We start from the raw sequence: 18,479 nt of genomic DNA, 5'->3' as shown, positions 1-18,479 counted from the left end.
TGCAATTGTATTTTGTACATCTTTAATGCTTTTGTCTATACCTGCTGTGAGTAAACCTGAATTGCAGCATACCCGGTAAATATTTGTACATTACCTCAAAACATTATCTATCATTTTTAGTCTGTCTTCTATCTGTGCCTTATCTGATTCAATCAACCGATTAAAAGTGACCCTCTTGGCTTGAGCAAACCGATCCAGAGCATGTCGGTTAGAGATCTACTTCAGCTATTGAAAGTCTTTAGAAATATGCTCAGTTAGCATCTTGAGCTTGACGAATGGGCTTGCTCCCTTATCCATTTGGAATTTTGGGACTAATTGGTGCAAGATTGGAATGTAATTCTCAATTATTTACTTCTCCTTAGTCCCTTCCTTGATCATTTTATGAGCTACAATCATCATGAGTTCATTTGAACTCATCTCTGTTATGCTCTTTTGCTCAACATTAGCAGTGGTTATTGCAAACAATGTAGCCCTAGCGACCGGTTCCCTGCCGGATTCCTCTTCCCTTTTCTCTGATGATTGTGCAGAAACACTTATCTTAGTTTCCTTTTCCTTCTCTTCTTCCAGATTTTTCTCTTCAGCTTTCTCTTCTGGTTGATTTTCTCCTATATTAACTTCTTTTGCATCGGTGGTTTCGCCACTTGGTGTAGTATCTATTACTACCGGTTTTACATTTGTTGTATCCATAACTTGTTCATTCTGATCTAGAGGACTATTGTCCTCAACATCTATAACCTGTTCAATATGTACACCAGTCTTCTCTGCTTGTATCTCCTCTTTATTCTGTAAATTTGCTTCTACCAAAGAATCTGCATTCAATTCCTTGACATCTTTCAAAATTGTGGATGGGCTATCCACTACACCTTTGCCTTTACCATCAACCAGGATGTCTGAAGTGTCAGACCTAGGATTAGCTTCCAGTGATGTAAATAAATCAGGGTTGTCAATAAATAATTTAACCATGCCTTATTGGTTTCATTGATTATTTCTTTGACTCTACCAGCCATAAGGCTAGCTAACTGTCTTGTGGCTGCTTCTAAATATTGTTCTAGTATCAGTCTCAATGCACCCATCCATCTCCTTTGGGGTAATTGAACCATAATTATTTAATAATACTTGAATCTTTATGTGTTTGTATTCCTCCATAGCAGATAATCTTCTAGAGTTTAGATTGTTATACAATTGTACCGATATTTGCTTTGCAATTTCTAGTAAAGCCTTCTTATATACGTCCAAATATAACAAAAATGCCTCCTCAATTTCTTTTTGTTCATTATCATCCAAATATTCATAATAATGTGGAATGTTCTTAAAATACCTTCCTTTGTTATCTCATCTATTAACTCAGCACAAGACATAGGTGAAATGATGGTTACATTACCGGTTTCAATAGCTTCATCTATGTCTTCCTTCTTGTTCTTCTTGTCGGATGATCCAGGAGTTTCTTTCACTAGCCTTTTCTTCTGAGTAGGCTTCCTTTTAGCTGGCCGACTTTCTGATATCTTGATGGTTACCTTCCTTGCCGACTGCTTCCTTGTCTTCTCAGCTTTCTCCTTTGGTTCTTCTACCTTCTTTCTTTGCACCCTTTTGAAAGATAGAGGAATTTCATCCTCAGTCTTAGTGTCAGAAGTAATTAGTGCAAGGAGAGCTTCAAGTTGTTTTCTCTTCTTGGCTTCTTTGGCTGATGATGCATCAATTAATGTTTGAATGTCTTTTGAAACCTTTTCAACAAATTGACTAACTTTCTTTTGCTGCCTCTCTCTCTTCTTCTGATTGAATCTAGTTTTCACTTCAAGTTCTTTCTGCTTAGCAGTCCCAAATGATTTTTCAAATTCATCTTCTAGTGCATCAATAAGAATCCTAGCATATGCATCCAAAATACTTGCATCTACCTCATAACCCATTTCCTCAATCCATATCTTCTGGGGTATTACAACTTCCATAAGAGTTTCATCCTTTTTCACCATGCAACAAATTTCAATTGAGTATTTCTCAACTATGTGCTTTGGAATTATTTCCCTTGACTTCATGGATTTCTAAAATGATTTAAAGTACCCCCAAACGTTGTCATCTCTTAAGTTTCCGAAACCGGTGATAACACCCTTAATCTTCCTACCTACCGGTATATCAAATGCCCGTTTCCTTTTGCCCAAACCCGATATCTCATTCAAGAAGAAAAGCATTAATCACACTAATAGATTTCCATACTGGAAAACTCCTTTCTTTTCACCCTTAATCTTCCCTAAGTTCATAATCAACTCTTCTTTCATCCATTCACACAGATCATACTTTTCATCATTCTTCAACATTTGATATGCAACAAAAATGCAAGAGCTAGAAATAGAGTTAAGTCGGTTAGATTGGGTTACCTTGTAACCTATAATTATACTGACAAATTTGACATCCTTATCAGTAATGGTACTGAATCTCATTGACCGATTATCAGAGGTTGCACCTATGAGCTTGTTGATTTAATCATTTGATATCTTCTATCCTGGTTTCTGACCTAACTACGATAAACCGGTGATGGCCCTAATTGCTTCCTTGGTGATCTTATGGGGTCTATCCAACCAAATAAATTATCCATTAACTCTACTTAGCACATATCGGATTATCTCATCCTCAAACTCAGGAATGTCCAAGATTCTGGTTAACCCTAGGTCTGCAATATGCTTGAATTCAGGCTTGATGATTCCAGAGTCGTTCAACAGTTCAGATATGTACACTGACTTGATCTCAGTTGTTCCCAATGTTAGAGTAATCAGGTCTTTACTTGATTAATTAAATGACATTTGTTTAATTAATTAAGTTCCCCTTTATCTCTTTTACACTTAAGCTAACATTAGGTGCATAATAATTTATTCTTTTATTAATTATTATGTGCTAGCCTAGGGTTTTCCCTTTTAGGGTTTCTTGACCTATTAGAGGTTAATTCTTTTATTTGTATCATTATTCTATTACACATTTTTGCGAATATGGAGCTCTCATCTTTTTGAGCATTTTCTATGTATTTGATTTTTCTCTGTTGCTTCCTTGCTTCTCCTTGTAACAGGTTTATTCAGCTTGTAGAGATCATTTGGGCTCCTGTGGTGTTGTATTTCTCAACTCTCACATGGTATCAAAACTTCAGATCTACAACTATCTATTCTTGTTTTGAGTTTTTTGCATTGGAAGTAGATCTAGTTTTTTTGTGCACCTAGGGATAGGCCTTTTTTCCCTAAGCACTTTGGACCTAAACAGACCTCGCCATCATGATTAGAAGGCCCAAAAACCCCTATGGTCATATAAAACTTGACCACTTTCGACACTTGAGCCTCTGGGGGTATATTTTTCTTTTGTACCAAGCCGTACGACTCTGGCATGTAGTTCGAGAAAAAAATTCAATTTTTTTTTGGCCTTTTTACGACACTCAAGACGAAATTTGATTTTTTCAAAAAAAAAAAAAAAAAATCAACTAGGCAAAGTTTTTTTTTCAAAAAAATTAATTGTTTTTTTTGGGTTTTGGTCCCCTCGTTGGCCTGACAGTCCAACCGCCGGACCTGCAGGCCTTGTTGGACCTATCAGAGTGGGCCCCGTCGGTCTCCAAGCCCCGCCGACCTCTGTTCCCCTCCGTCGGCCACCCACCTGCCACCACCGCCTCGCCGCTGCCCAGCTCTGTCGCTCCACCACCGGAGTGCCACCTTCGCTCGACCCTGCCACCAGTCAGCCACCGTTGCCTCTCTCTCTTTCCTTTGAAGGGGGGTTGGTATTTTCATTATATCTTGAGCATATGGAGTCATTTTTTCAAAAAACAAATAGGTGTCGTAAAGTTGGTTGCGAGACAAACCTTGTGGTATTAGATTTTTTTTCCAATTTTGCTGTTTGACAATACTTTTTTCCAGTCAAAGTGGGGTCTCTTTTTTGCATTTCTAGGGCCGTAGAATGGGCAAACGGTCTCCATTTTTCAAAAATGAATTGGCATTGGAAAGCTCTCAGTATGCTCTATTCAGATATGTGATCGTGTTTCTCATATTTTTCATCGGGTACCTGAGATTTTAGTTTTATGTTTTTTTGCTTATGCACTACTTCCTTCTCATCAGTATGTACTAGGGTTTGGGTTTATCTCTTGTGGGGGGGGCATTTTTTTCTCACTTTCTATCATTTATATCAGAAATATAGAACACCAAAACTCTCAAAACAAACAAACCCTTCTGCATCTTCTGTCTATTCTAAAAGATCACATAATAAAAAAACACAAGCAAGTACAGGCGTAGAGTTTCATGGCAGATTCTTCAGTTGAGTTGTTGACATCACATAACTATCACACCTGGAAGCCTCACATCACACAACTTTTGTGGGCATGAGGGTTGTGGTCTTGTTTGGATGAGGTTCAGCCTCTATTGCAATGTCCTTATGAGCTTCTTTAGCACATAAACAAGATGGATGAGGCCATGGGTTTGCTCTCTTTACATGTTTTCTACAGTCTTCTGTTTCACCTTGTTGAGTTGCTCACTCCTTGTGCTATGTGGTTGAAGTTTGAGACTCTCTTCGGGAGAGTTAATGAGATCCAGGCATTACAGATTGAGGCAGAGTTGGTTTCCTTGTCACCTAATTCCTTTCCCACCATTGAGGATTTCTTTTAACAAATTCAAGACTACCAAATCTGTTCTCCAAGGGTGTGGAAAGATCAAGACAGAGCTAGAGTGCATTCACTTGATCCTTTTGAAGCTTTGAGGTCCCTTTCAATTTTTTGCCTCTGCTTTCTACTCCACCATGGATGGCTTGGGTGCTCATTTCACCATGCCTACCTTTGATGTGTTTTGTGAGTGTTTGTCTTATGAGCAGTCTCACCTTTCTCAGCTAGACATGCTCTTAGGGTCCAAGAACAAAGCATTGGTTGCTCAGTGCTCTAAGGAAAAGCAAAAGCAGAAACCAAAGCCAAAGAAGAATTCCGCAGGTAGTGAGCATTCCTCCAAGCCACCTCCTAAGCCTGATTCTAAACTACCATTTCCTCCAAAACATGATAAATACTCACAGTCTGGTGAGTCTTCCTCCAAGACTAAGAAGAAATTAGGCGATACTTGTAGTTTTTGTGGCAAGGAAGGACATCTAGTTTCTAGGTGTTGGAAATGATTAGAGGCTTTAGAGGAAGCCATGAAAAAGCATCACATCTCCTCACCTCAAGCGTCTTCTCCTTCCACAGGGAAAGGTCATGCTCTCACTGCTCGATTTTTGACCTATGGGTCCACTTGGATTTTAGATTCTGGTGCTTCTCACCATATGACTCACACTCAACAATTGGTTACTTCTGTTGCCTCTTGTGGTACTTCACAAATTGCAGTGGGTGACTCAGTTCAACTTTTAGTGTTGGGTTCAGGTTCTGTCTCTTTGGATGGGGGTACTCTATAGTTCTGGTTGTTCCTAACATTTCAATGAAGCTCCTGTCCATTTATTAGATTTGCCACTCTGGCTCTAGTAAGACAGTTGAGTTCTCGCCACATGATGTGGTTATTCGCGACCTCCATGACTCTGATTTGGTTGTGGCTATTGGGAGTGTTGATACTACATCTCATCTTTATAGATTTGATGGTTTTGAGCCCTTTCCGGGTGCATGTTCTTCTCTTATAGCACATGAAGATTCAGTGAGTAAGCTTTACCATGAGCGCTTGGGCCATGTCAATTACAGATATCTTCAGTAGATGAGTACACAGGCGCTTGTTCTTGGGCTCCCATAGACTTCCTGCACTGATGGTGTTTGTCATGGTTGTGTGCTTGGCAAGCATCACTAGGATCCCTTTCTGAAGGGAAGATCCCCTCATGCTTTGGCACCTTTGGAGTTGATTCATAGTGACGTCATGTCATTCCCTACTCCTTCTTTTTCTGGGGCCAAGTATGTACTCACTTTTATTGATGACTTCTCCAGACGCACATGGGTTTACTTTCTTAAGTACAAGTTTGATGTCTTTGATTCATTTCGAATCTTCAAGAAATTTGTAGAGAAGCAGTCTGGTTGTTCTATTTGATGGATATGTATAGATAATGGGGGGGAGTATGTGAATCAGGCTTTTAGAGATTTTTGCACTGATCATGGTTTACAACATCAGTTTACTATTCCCTACACCCCTCAATAGAATGGTGTCACAAAGTGAAAGAACAAAACTTTATGGGAGATGGAAAATTGTATGATTCAGTCCAGGTCCATGGATTCATCTTTTTGGGTCGAGGCAGTCAATTGTACCAACTACATTCAGAATCGGATGCCTCACAAGGCGATTCGACATATGACTCCTAAGGAGGCTTGGTCTCATGACAAGCCTGATGTTTCTTTTTTCTGAGTATTTGGCAGTGAGGCATAGACATTTATTCTTGATGCTCAGAGGAAAGAAATGGAGCGGAAGAGATGATCCCCCATTTTTGTTGGCTACTGTGAGGATGTTAAGGGGTACAAGTTGTTTGATCCTGATTCTAGAGAGGTCTGTTTCAATGGGATGTTCAGTTTGATGAGCACCTTCCCATAGTGGATACCTTGTCTCCAGTGTCTACCCCTCTTTCTACTCCTCCCACTGCATCTCTTTAGGATTATTTTGAGGATGATTCTGATGATGTTGCTGATGATCCACCATCCCCACCTCCACCTGCTCCACCTCAGATGCCCAAGTGGGCTTGCTTTACTATTGAGGTGACATGATCTATGGCCGGTGATCCTTTAGATACTCGTCACACCCATTCTCATACTATGGGTTATAGTCTTTTGAGTCATGCCATTTCAGATGATCCTCAGAAGTTTTCAGAGGCTACAGGAAACCCTAAGTGGGATTGTGCTATGGAAGAGGAGTATTCTTCTTTGATGAGGAATAATACTTGGGATCTCTGTCCTCTTCCTAAGGGTAGAAAGATGGTTCAGTGCCGCTGGTTGTATCACACTAACTATGTTGCTGATGGTTCGATTGATAAGTACAAAGCACATCTTGTTGTGAAGGGTTTCTTGCAGGTTGAGGATATTGATTACTCCAAGACATTTGTCCCTGTCACCAAGATGAACTCTATTCTTTTTGTACTATCTCTTGCAGCTTCTAGGGGATGGCCCATTTTTCAGATGGATGTGAAGAGTGCCTTCTTGCATGGAGACCTACAAGAGGAAATCTATATGGAGTAGCATTAGGGATTTGTGTAGGATATTTTTTTGGTTTGCTGGCTTTGGCATTCATTGTATAGTTTCAAACAAGCCCCTCAGGCTTGGTATGAGAAGATGGACTCCTTCTTGATCTCCATTGGTTTCACACGCTGTCATTCTGATCACACAGTGTACATCAGCTTCTTAAGGGTGAAATCCTAATTCTTGTGCTATATGTTGATGATCTCCTCATCACAGGTAGCTCATCCTCTATGATTTAGCATGTTCAATGAGCTTTGATAGACCAGTTTGAGATGAAAGATCTCGGTCTTCTGCACTATTTTCTTGGTCTTCAGGTGATTCAGTCTTCTAATGTGATCTTCATTTACTAGCAGAAGTATGCTCTTGACATGCTTTAGCACTTTGGCATGCTTGATTGCAAGCCTGCTCCCACTCCTTTTCAGTCAGGGGTTGTTTTGATTACCACAGGCTCTACTCCTTCAGTAGATTCTACACTTTACAGACAGTTGGTTCACAGTTTGTTGTACCTAACACACTGATCCTAATCTTTCCTTTGTGGTTGGCCTTGTCTCTCGATTCTCCCATGATTGTCAAGAGAGTCACTGGCAAGCTACCAAACGTATTTTGCGGTACATTCAGGGTTCTATTTCTCATGGCATTCACTACACATCAGGGGAACCTCACATTGTTGGCTACACTGACTCAGATTGGGTAGGTGATGTCAATGATCAGAAGTCTACTTATGGATATGTTTTCTGTCATGGCTTTGGTCCTATCACATGGTCTTGCAAGAAGCAGACTGCTCATGCATTATCATCTATAGAGGCTGAGTACCAAGCTGGTGTGCTCGCTAGTCAAGAGATCTTTTGGCTTCGACAATTTATGATTGAGTTTGATTTTCCTCTTGATAGTCCCACTATTCTTTGCTATGACAATCAGAGTGCTATTCACATTTCTCACAACCTGGTAGAGCATCAGTGAATGAAGCACATTGAGCTTCACATGCATTTCATCCGCCAGTTGATTTAGGATGGCTCTCTCATTCAAAAATACATTCCCATTGCCGAGTAGGTTGCAGACATCTTCACGAAATATTTTTCATCGCCGTGCTATCTTCAATTGCGCTCTATGCTTGGGGTGAAGGAAGTTGTCCTTGGGGGGTCTTTATGAGGCCTTCCTTCCTTCTTATTTCTTTTAGCATGTTCTTTTATCTCTTTTTGGAGAGGAGTTTTTCCCACTGGGTTTTCTCCTTTTTCTCCATTTCATAGAGATTTCATTGTATTTGGGTACCTAATCAAGCCTTGTTGTTGGGACCCATCTTTCTTGCTTTCAGTAGCTGTTCTAGGTTTTAGCTTCTCCCTAAGTCTAGATTAAGGGGGGGTGTTAGAGTAATCGGGTCTTTACTTGATTAATTAAATGACATTTGTTTAATTAATTAAGTTCCCCTTTATCTCTTTTACACTTAAGCTAACATTAGGTGCATAATAATTAATTCTTTTATTAATTATTATGTGCAAGCCTAGGGTTTTCCCTTTTAGGGTTTGTTGACCTATTAGAGGTTAATTCTTTTCTTTGTATCATTATTCTATTACACATTTTTGTGAATATTGAGCTCTCATCCTTTTGAGCATTTTCCATGTATTTGGTTTTTCTCTATTGCTTCCTTGCATCTCCTTGTAACAAGTTTATTCAGCTTACAGAGATCATTTGGGCTCCTGTGGTGTTGTATTTCTCAACTCTCACACCCAAGTCCTCTAGGTTGTAGTGGATGTAAGATTTAACATCCCCAACATAAACCATGCCTTCAGGAACCCTAAAAAAAGCACCAACTGAATCATCCGGAGTTTTAATATGTGGGCATCTCTTGAATATTGGTCTTGGACGGTCCTTAACCTCCACAACAATAGAATTTTCAATGAAAATAGGGATATAAGAAGAACCAACCTCCATTTTGAATGATTGATTTATGAAAAATACCTGAAAAATAGTCGCTAATGATAAACCCTAGATATCTCCTTCAAATGCAGTTGAAATCTCTAATGGTTGCTTTTGATCACTCTGAATCACCTTTGACTTGCTCTATATCACTCTGAATGCAAGGTGATCATATTGAAGTGAATTATTCCTTTTATCCTTCAAAAAAACCCTAATTTGCCATCGACATAAATGCCTTTCGGTGAGATATACCAGATCTCGATTCAACATATGTATGTCGGATAAACTTCTCAGAAGTTTGGAACATCTTTCTAGATATATTTTCTGGGGAATATGTAGGATTTGCATGAAATTTTCCTACCCCTAAGGCATCTGCCTCAGTTGTCGGATGAACTTCTTGCCAATGCAGGAACATTCTACTTTGTCGGTTGAGTAACTGGAGCAGTTTCACCTTCCAATTGATCATCCGACTTCCTAAACCATCTCTTGGTATGATCATGCCAGATCTCATTGATCTTTTTATTTCCTTTATCATTTGATCCTTAATTGCTAACTGGTGGATTGTTGCTTCTGCAAAACCTGGATATGTGTCCAATTTTGTTGCATGCATAGTATGTAACATTGTTCATTTGAATTGCTTTGCTATATCCAAAATAATTGTTTTACCTGCATTGATGAGCCATGTGACCAAACTTTCCACATGCATGACATTTTACATTCATTTTGCAATCTTTAGTCTTATGACCATACTTATTGCATTTGGAACATTGACTGGGGACATAATTATAATTCTGATTTGCTCTACTTCTACATTGTCTAGCCACATGACCAAATTTATTACACACAAAGCATCTACCATTAAATTTGTGAGCATCGAATTGTCTTATCAGTGTCTTCTGGTTCTGATTGTTCTGATCATTCTCCTTACCAGATGTCTGATCTTCATTTGCAGTACCAGAGCTTTGACCTTGTTCAAATCCATGTCCTCTGGAGTCTTTATTCTTCCTTTGAATCTCCAATAATTTATTAACCTGTGCTAAAATACCCTTAAATTTATCCTTATACTCATTGGCAATAGTCAGATAATCTCTTAGGATTGTCATCTATCTTTCGAGTTCTTGTTCATTGTTTTGGAATTGCACGAATTCTATTCTCAACACATCAATTTCATGAGCTAACCTGATGCATTCTTCAGATATGTCCTTCAATGATCTAGCAAGGTCTTCATCCCTTTTATTTTTATCTTCAATTTCCTTTTCCATCCTCATAGTCAGGTCTTGTGTTTCATTCTTCATAACTTCATTTTGTTGACTCATCTTCTTACATAGGTTCTTCAGAGTGTCCTTTTCTTCATCATCTTGATCTTGCAATTGTTCCCACAATTCCTTCCTTTTGGCTTGAGCACTAGATAACTTTTCTTGCAGAGTGATAATGAATTATTTTGCAGATCTATGTTCTTCTTCCATCTTTATGTTCTTAACTTTTTCATCTTCAAAATCTTCAAGAGCAACTTCAAGCTACTATCTCAAACACATCTCCATGGATTCTGGATTCAGGATCTCCCTTAACCTGTTAGGCTTCCTCCTAGGCACAAGGCTATGATACCAATTGTTGGAATCCAAGAACACTGAGAGGGGGGGGGGTGTGAATCAATGTTCTACTGAAATATAAGATTTTATCCTTACCAAAACTTTCATTCATCAATTGGTAAACAAAAATACATATAACTGAAATAAATATTGCAATCACATAAAAGAACACCATAACACAAAGAGTTTATACATGGAATATATGAATGAGGAAAAAACCACGGTGGGATTTGTGATGCACAATATCGGTTCACTAGCCATATGAAGTGATATTAAATATAATAGGGGCCTGCACATGCAGGAAGGCACACTACCTAGAGAAAACTGCTCATCACAAAGAGTCTCACTAACTACAATCACTTTTTGATACAAAACAACAAAACTAAACTCATATAATGCATCTTCTATGCCTGATTGAGTTCCAGTTAAGGCTCTGACTGTTCGAGTTCTTAAACCCTAAACCCTTGCCAGAATAACATGTACCTTAGAAATCATCTACAGATCATTACAAAATATTTCTTTTGCATACAAATGATCTCGCACACATAAACTTCACATGTCAGATCTTATCTCAAAAAATGTTATATCATAAATGACCTAATAGACTGACTTATATAACCTTACAAACATTTATGCCATATGTCGGCTTATTACAAATACATATGAATTATAAAATTCTTTTCTGGTATACTATCCTTTGCCATATCTCCAAGTGATGTCGGCTTCCCATACCGATACCTATTTTGCCGGTTACCATGAAATCCTTGATGCTGGTAAAGTGTCTACTGGTACTGGTGCTGGTGCCAGTGAACCAAAATATGTTGCTAATGTTGCCATCAATGACAACATAAGAAACCAAATGAGTGTCAATTGCCAACAGAAGGATGTGTCATGTTAACTTTGATTGCATGATTAAGATAAGTTATACTCAAGCTATTAGAGATCTACCTAAGATAGTGAAGCCTACTAATTTGACATGTAAAGAATGCCAATTAGGAAAGCAAACAAGAATTTCATTCAAGAGAAAATTGTATTTATCTAATGGATTGTTATATCTTGTGCATACTGATTTATGTGGACCTTCTAGAGTGAGAAGCTTGTAGGGAGATATATACTTTATGTTTCTTATTGATGACTATTCTAGGATGATGTGGGTCACTTTTATAAGGAAGAAATCTAAAGCACCGAAGAAATTTAAAATATTCAAAGCTAGAGTGGAGATAGAGATAGGATTGAAGCTGAAGTGCCTAAGGTTTGATAGAGGTGGAGAATTTACCTCCGGCGAGTTTAATTCCTTTTTTGAAGAGCATGAAATTAGAAGACAGTTATCTACTCCGAGAACCCCTCAATAGAATGGTTTTGTTCAAAGGAAGAACATAACTATTTTGGATGCTTTTAGAACTATTATGATCGAAGGAAATGTTCTACATATATATTGGAGAGAAGCTGTTAACACTACTCTATACACATTCAAATAGGTGCATATAAAAGGTGATTCCGGTAAAACCCCTTATGAGGTTTGGTTTGGTCATGTTCCTATAGTTAGATATTTTAGAATCCTTGGAAGCAAATGTTATATCAAAAGAGACAAGGATATAGGAAAATTTGATGCAAGATGTGATGAAGGAATCTTTTTGGGATATTCTACTAAGAGTAAAGCCTATTGGTGTTACAATAGGAGACTAAGAAAGATAGTGGAAAGTGTGAATGTGAAGGTAGATGAGAATCATGAGAAGCAAATCAGAGCATGCAGATATGAGTTTGATGATCAGAATGTTAATTCAAAGCAAGTGCAGAGTCTAAGAAGGAAGTAGAGTGATCCAGTAGAGGTAGATATAGTGAATGCAGATGCTATTGCCGATGAAGAAGTTCAAGAGACTGAAAATCAGAATAATCACAAGACCTCTAGGTATGTAAGATTGAATCATTTAGAGAATCAGATTATTGGTGATAAGAATAAAGGTGCAATGACTAGGAGAAGGATTGCTGTTGAAGATACATGTTTGATTTCTAAAATTGAGCCTAAAGATGTTGCTGAAGCTTGTAAAGATGAAAATTGGGTAAACACTATGGAAGAAGAGTTGGATCGGATTGACAAGAACAAAACATGGGAACTTGGTCTAAGACCTAAGGAAAAGAATTTTATTGCTACTAAATAGGTTTTCTAGAATAAGATGAATGAAGATGGATAAGTTGTTAGAAACAAAGCAAGACTGGTATGTAAGGGATATTAACAAATGGAAGGTATTGATTTTGAGGAGACTTTTGCTCCAGTAGCTAGAATTGAAGCTGTTAGATTATTTATTACATATGCTGCTTATAAGAAATTCAAGGTATATCAGATGGATGTGAAGTCATCCTTTTTGAATGTGAGTTGCAAGAGGAAGTCTATATTGAGAAACTAGATGGATTTTCATTGATTGATGAAGCAGACATGACATACAGATTGAAGAAAGCATTTTATGGACTTAAAGAAGCCCCTAGAGCCTGGTATACTAGATTGGACATGTATTTGATGAAGTTGGGATTCTATAAAGGTACCACTGATAGTAATTTGTACTTCAAGATTGATAATGATAACATTTTGATTGTTTAAGTCTTTGTTGATGGCATTATTTTTGGAGGAGATGATGATTTGAGTAAAAAGTTTGCTGATGATATGCAAAAAGAATTTAAGATGTCTATGATAGGTGAGATAAAATTCTTTCTGGGATTGTAAATTACACAGATTGATAAAGGCATTTTCATATCTCAATCTAAGTTTGTGAAGGAATTGTTGAAGTTTGGGTTAGATGATTCAAAACCTATTGGAACTCCTATGGTGACTGGATGCAAGATGACAAAAGATAACGAATCTCTAAAGGCTAACTAGACCTTGTATAGATCTATGATTGGTGGACTTCTATATTTGACTCAGTCTAGACCTGAATTATTGGCATTAGGTTGTCATTAATGTTAATTGGTTTGGCATGGTCACTGGTGAGTAAGTAGTGGTGACCGGTATGGGAGATGTAAGACATGATGATGTCAATCCATATGTGTGTAAGTAGATAGAAGGTAAGTTACTGGTACACATGAAATGCATCATCTATCGGTAAAACAGGATCACTGGCAAGGCAATGCAGCAAGCAAAAGAAGAACTGAAGGATGTAAACCGGTATGCTTAGAGAAGTCTAATGATGCCGGTAAATGGACTGAGTAGTAGGACCAACATGTTTGATGGAAGACCAAGTTGATCCACCGACAAAGAAAAGGTCAGTAGGTATGAAGGTCCACCGGTGAAGTAAGGTTATACCGGTAAGGTGAGTTGAACCAGTAGTCAAGCTTGGTTGGTGAAAGATGCCAAATCAACATAGAAAACTGAGCATAACTGGATGTCGACAAGGATGACAGGTGGAAACCAGGTGGTGAGTATGCAAAGGTCGGTGAATTATTCATCGACGTAACAGTCAATAAGTAGGTCGGCTTGAATGAAGAACCTACAAAGAATGGGAGGATGGCCAAATATTGTGGTTCGAGGAAGACAAGGTGGAAAGATGATTGAACTGATCCTGCAAGAAGATCTAATTTTTGTACCTACTTTCTAAAGGAAACAACTAAGCCATTGATGGTGTTTGACAGAGAAACGCATAAAAGCATGTCATAGACATCCTAAAATAGAAAGAACACATCAAAAAGAGAGGAGATGGCGGTGCTATTTGGTGTGATGCAGATCACCATTATGGAAAAGTAGATCAGATCAAATCTAATACAAATTGAGTTGGTGAAGGTTAAACCTAACACGACATCATTTTAATGCTACTTTGGCAGGAACCCTGAAAGATAAATATGTCAGCTTGAGGTTGATTCTTGATGTGAGGTGTGAGAGGAAAGAGATCCTAAGTACGAAAGATAATCTACCTTAGAGTTATTTTCTAAGTGTGTTAAAGTGTGTGTTAGCAGACTGAATTGGTGAGAGGGTCTAACCGGTAGAGATAGAGTAACTGACAAACTATTGGAGTTCTAACAGTTAAGCAAACTAGTAAGGAGTGATTGGTGAGGAAGGCATCCAAGTTTGACACCGTGAAGTGAGAGGCTGAGAGAGAGAGAAGAGAGGCTAGGAGTAACTAGTGAGTGACCAGAGAGAGTAATCCAATAACTAGTAGTGTGAGAACTAGTGAAGAAGAGTTTCTTAACCAAAAAAAATCCATTGATTAGGTGTTGTAGAACTCATTTTCAACCAAGTGCTATCACTATATCAAAATTATATTTCATTATATAACACTGAGTTGGAGCTTGGTGTAGGGGTTGGTGCTCCTTGGGTTGGTGCCTCAAATCAGTAGGGGTTGATGCTCCTTGGGTTGGTGCCCTAAATTATTGTAATCTAATTGTTTCATTATGAGGCTAGATTGGAGAAGTAGACTCCAACAACATTTCTCATCAAGGTTTTTTCCTATATGGGGTTTTCCTTGTAAATCTGGTGTTGTGGGTCATGCTTTTGTGTGTTTTCCTCTTTTGATATCCATTTTTATCTTACCAATTTGTTGGTTTAGTGTTTAGGTTGATAACCGGTATTCCAAGCTTGGTTTAAAAAGAAAATATTCCAAGAACCACCGATTCACCCCCTCTCAGTGGTACATTGTGTTCAACAATTATGAATGTTGTATGTCTTGTTGAAATATTTCAGGCTGATCTTAAGGAAAGACATTTTACTGCTGTGAAGAGGATGTTCAGATATTTGAAGGGAACAATTGATTATGGTCTGTGGTCTCCAAAGAATGATGATTTCACTTTAAATGCTTATACTGATGCTGATTGGGCAGGTGATGTTGATGACCAGAAGAGAACATTTGGTGGAGAATTGTTTTTGGGAAAGAAGTTGGTTGCTTGGACAAGTAAGAAACAAGATGTTATTTATTTATCTACTACAGAAGCTAAATACATTGTTGCTGCTAGCAATTGCACTCAGGTTATTTGGATGAAGCAAATGCTAAATGATATTAGAGTTGTTTATGATGAACCTAGTATTATATATTATGATAATTCTAGTGCTATCAATATTTCTAAGAATCTGGTGTTGCATTCTAAGACAAAACATATATCAATCAAGTTTCATTTTCTGAGAGAGAAAGTCAATGATAAGGAAATCGGATTGGAGTATGTATCTACAAAGGAACATATTGCAGATATCTTCACTAAGCCTTTTCCTGCAGAAACATTTGTATATTTGAGAGAGAAGTTAGGGGTGATTCCCCCTCTTGCTGTGATCTAGATGCATTGAGTTGCATCGATCCACTGGACTTCATTATCCTCTCCTGATATCGAGATTGATGAGTTGGTACTACTACCTTGTAGGAGTATACATTCTATGATTTGGTTGTTCAAATGTGTGAGTTCATCTTAAGGGGGAGATATTTTCCTTCTTTTATGGAGAGATGCATGAGAGAATAATGATTTGTATGTCTTTGGCATTGTTGTCAAAGGGGGAGATGATCCTTATGATCTCAGGAGGAGATTGTTGGTTGTTGATTTATTTCTTTGTATCAATCATTTTTCACATTCATATGTTTCCATCAATCCCAAAGGGGGCAATTGTTTGATATTAGAGTTGTTGGGATATGTTTTTATCATTGATGTCAACATATTCCTATATTGAAATAAATTGGTGTTGGTGATTTTTTGCAGATGTGTTGATGTAGTTTAATGGGTTTTGAGATACCTAGCTCTAGTTGATTCAATATGAGTTTCATGATGCTATGTGGTGCTTTGTTTGAGTTATGTGATCTCGTATGATGATTGGTTTTCAGTATTCTGTGTTGACGAGTTGTGGTATTTGATTCATATTGCTCTGGAATGATTATATATTGAGTTGCAGATTTTGGAGAATGTTTGGGATGTTCATGTGTGTCCTCTAATCAGATGGTTCATGATTTGGAACTTCACAAGCATATATTTCAGTTTGTCAGTTGGAATTCTTGAGCTTCGGTGATGGTGTTAATGATGATTCTTGGTATCCAAGTTGCTGCAGTGATTGCGGTGGAATTCACGTTGCTTGTTGACGTTCTCTAATTGTGTTTTATGCATTTTGGTGGTTCATGTTGATCGTGGTGCACATTATTGAATAATTTACTGGTCCACTGGTATTCTTCATGTTATGCGACATATTCGGTGGTTTAACATGTTACAAATGATCTTGGTGAATTATTTGGTGGTATTGCATGTTCAAGGATTTTATTTGGGTCCATGCTATTTCCTTGCCGATATTGTATTGGTCCGGTTATGGATTTATGTATCGTGTGAAGTAATTTTGTAATTAGGTATTATGTGTTGAGCCAACCTTATGGTTAAGGTTGATGATCTGTATAAATAAGTGTTGTAATCATGTAAGTTGTGTGTCTACGAGTGTCTAAGGTTGTTGTATGTGTGACTAAGTGAATCTATCATTTGGAAGTTTGGAAGAGTAGAGAAGAGTTATTGTGCAGACAATGTGCTTAACCAAAACTTTAGTCAGGCATTTGGAGATGCTATTCTTTCAGTTCATGTAATCCAGATTGGTGTCTGATATTTGTAAGGAAATAAGCCTTCCTCTGGGTTGTAGCCCTTCTTGTTTTTGAGTAGTAAGCTCTAGGTAGTGTGCCTAAATGCATGTGCATTCTCCATTGTAATATTTGCAAATACTACTACATAGTATCATCTTATTATGGGTAGGTTCCCACCACAGTTTTTCCCTTAATTGGGTTTCCCACGTCAAAAATCCATGTGTTATGTGTGTTTTTGATATGGTGTTTATCTTTGTTTTTGTTGTTCTTAATCAGATCTAAAGTTGTTGTTAATTTGGTTGAGTTTGGTGAAAACTGATTCATCCCCCCTCTTAGTTTTCTTGCATTGTTGCTACCCTGTTGCCAACACTTAATGTGGCTCTGTCATTTGAGATTATTTTCTTCAAGGTGCTGAGCCTTCTAGCCTCAAATTCATTTTCAACCTTTTCTTCTATAGAATTCTCAAATGATTCAAAGTGGGAATTTGCATAATCAATTAGGCTTTTCAATTGCTTGGATGGAGTATCAGATGTATCTTTTTGGAATGAGGGCATTGACTTCTCCAAAGTATTGATTGCCATGTTCATCAACAAGCTATCTTTAGTGTGACATTTTAAAAGGTCTTCACAGGCTTTGGCTTGAGCAAAAGATGCCAACTGAAGCTTTTGTATGGGAGACAAGGAAGCAAGGTTGATTGGTTCTTGTATAAATTCTGGGTCATCAAGGACCTGCTTACCTTTCACAATCTCAGTGTCTCTTGCTTCAATTCCAGCTTCAACCTTGACCTCTATCTTCTCCACATTTTCTTCTTCTGCAACTGATTCCTTTTTAGGTGTCAAAGGAATCTCAACCTTATCTATTTTATCAGCTTCACCCACATCTGCATCAATCTACATTCTACCTTCTTTTAGAATATTGACTTCTACAAGTTCTATTGATTGAGTTTATGGAACATAAGTATCATCCACTACTCGCTCAAATGATTGCACTTTCTAAATTGAAGGTATATCCACCTTGGTCTTCTTAGTTTTTGGATGAGTGTTATCTTGTTCCTTTGTCAGATTAACTTCATATTGATTTTCTTGCAAAACTTTTGTCCAAATTTTCTCTGTTTCCTTAGAAACTTCATCAGTTTTACCAAACATGATCTTATTTACTCTATGCTTATATCTATTGTTGGCATTGTTTTGTCATGATGTCAACCAGTATAGGATGGCAACGGGTATAGGAAATTGATGATCAATGTTGTCATTGATGCATATTGGAAATGGTGTCATTGATGTCAACTAGTATAGCAGGTCACCGATAAGGAAGAGAATGCCA

At 37.9% G+C, this 18,479-nt stretch overlaps 1 protein-coding gene across 1 annotated transcript; it reads right to left on the bottom strand.

The window, feature by feature from the left end:
- Positions 1 to 348: 348 nt before the first annotated feature.
- Positions 349 to 1,904, bottom strand: LOC131033737 (CUE domain-containing protein 5-like). The gene is made up of 2 exons (XM_057965010.2): positions 1,319 to 1,904; positions 349 to 914 (listed from the first exon to the last, which is right to left on the bottom strand). The coding sequence occupies exons 1-2, from the start codon at positions 1,902 to 1,904 to the stop codon at positions 349 to 351; spliced, it is 1,152 nt and encodes a 383-aa protein (XP_057820993.2).
- Positions 1,905 to 18,479: the final 16,575 nt, after the last annotated feature.

Source organism: Cryptomeria japonica, chromosome 4 (genome assembly GCF_030272615.1).
Source record: "Cryptomeria japonica chromosome 4, Sugi_1.0, whole genome shotgun sequence".
NCBI classification, from domain to species: Eukaryota; Viridiplantae; Streptophyta; class Pinopsida; order Cupressales; family Cupressaceae; genus Cryptomeria; species Cryptomeria japonica.
Note: the sequence above shows the minus strand (reverse complement) of the source record. Positions and strands in the feature narration are given on the sequence as shown.

Bases quoted from the DNA above. Each gene is read 5' to 3' on its own strand.
- LOC131033737 (XM_057965010.2), bottom strand. From the start codon at position 1,904: ATGGGTTATGAGGTAGATGCAAGTATTTTGGATGCATATGCTAGGATT. The intron at 915-1,318 runs GTATTTTAAGAA...CATCACTGGAAG, and splicing joins AGATGAGATAACAAAGGAAG to CTAATCCTAGGTCTGACACT.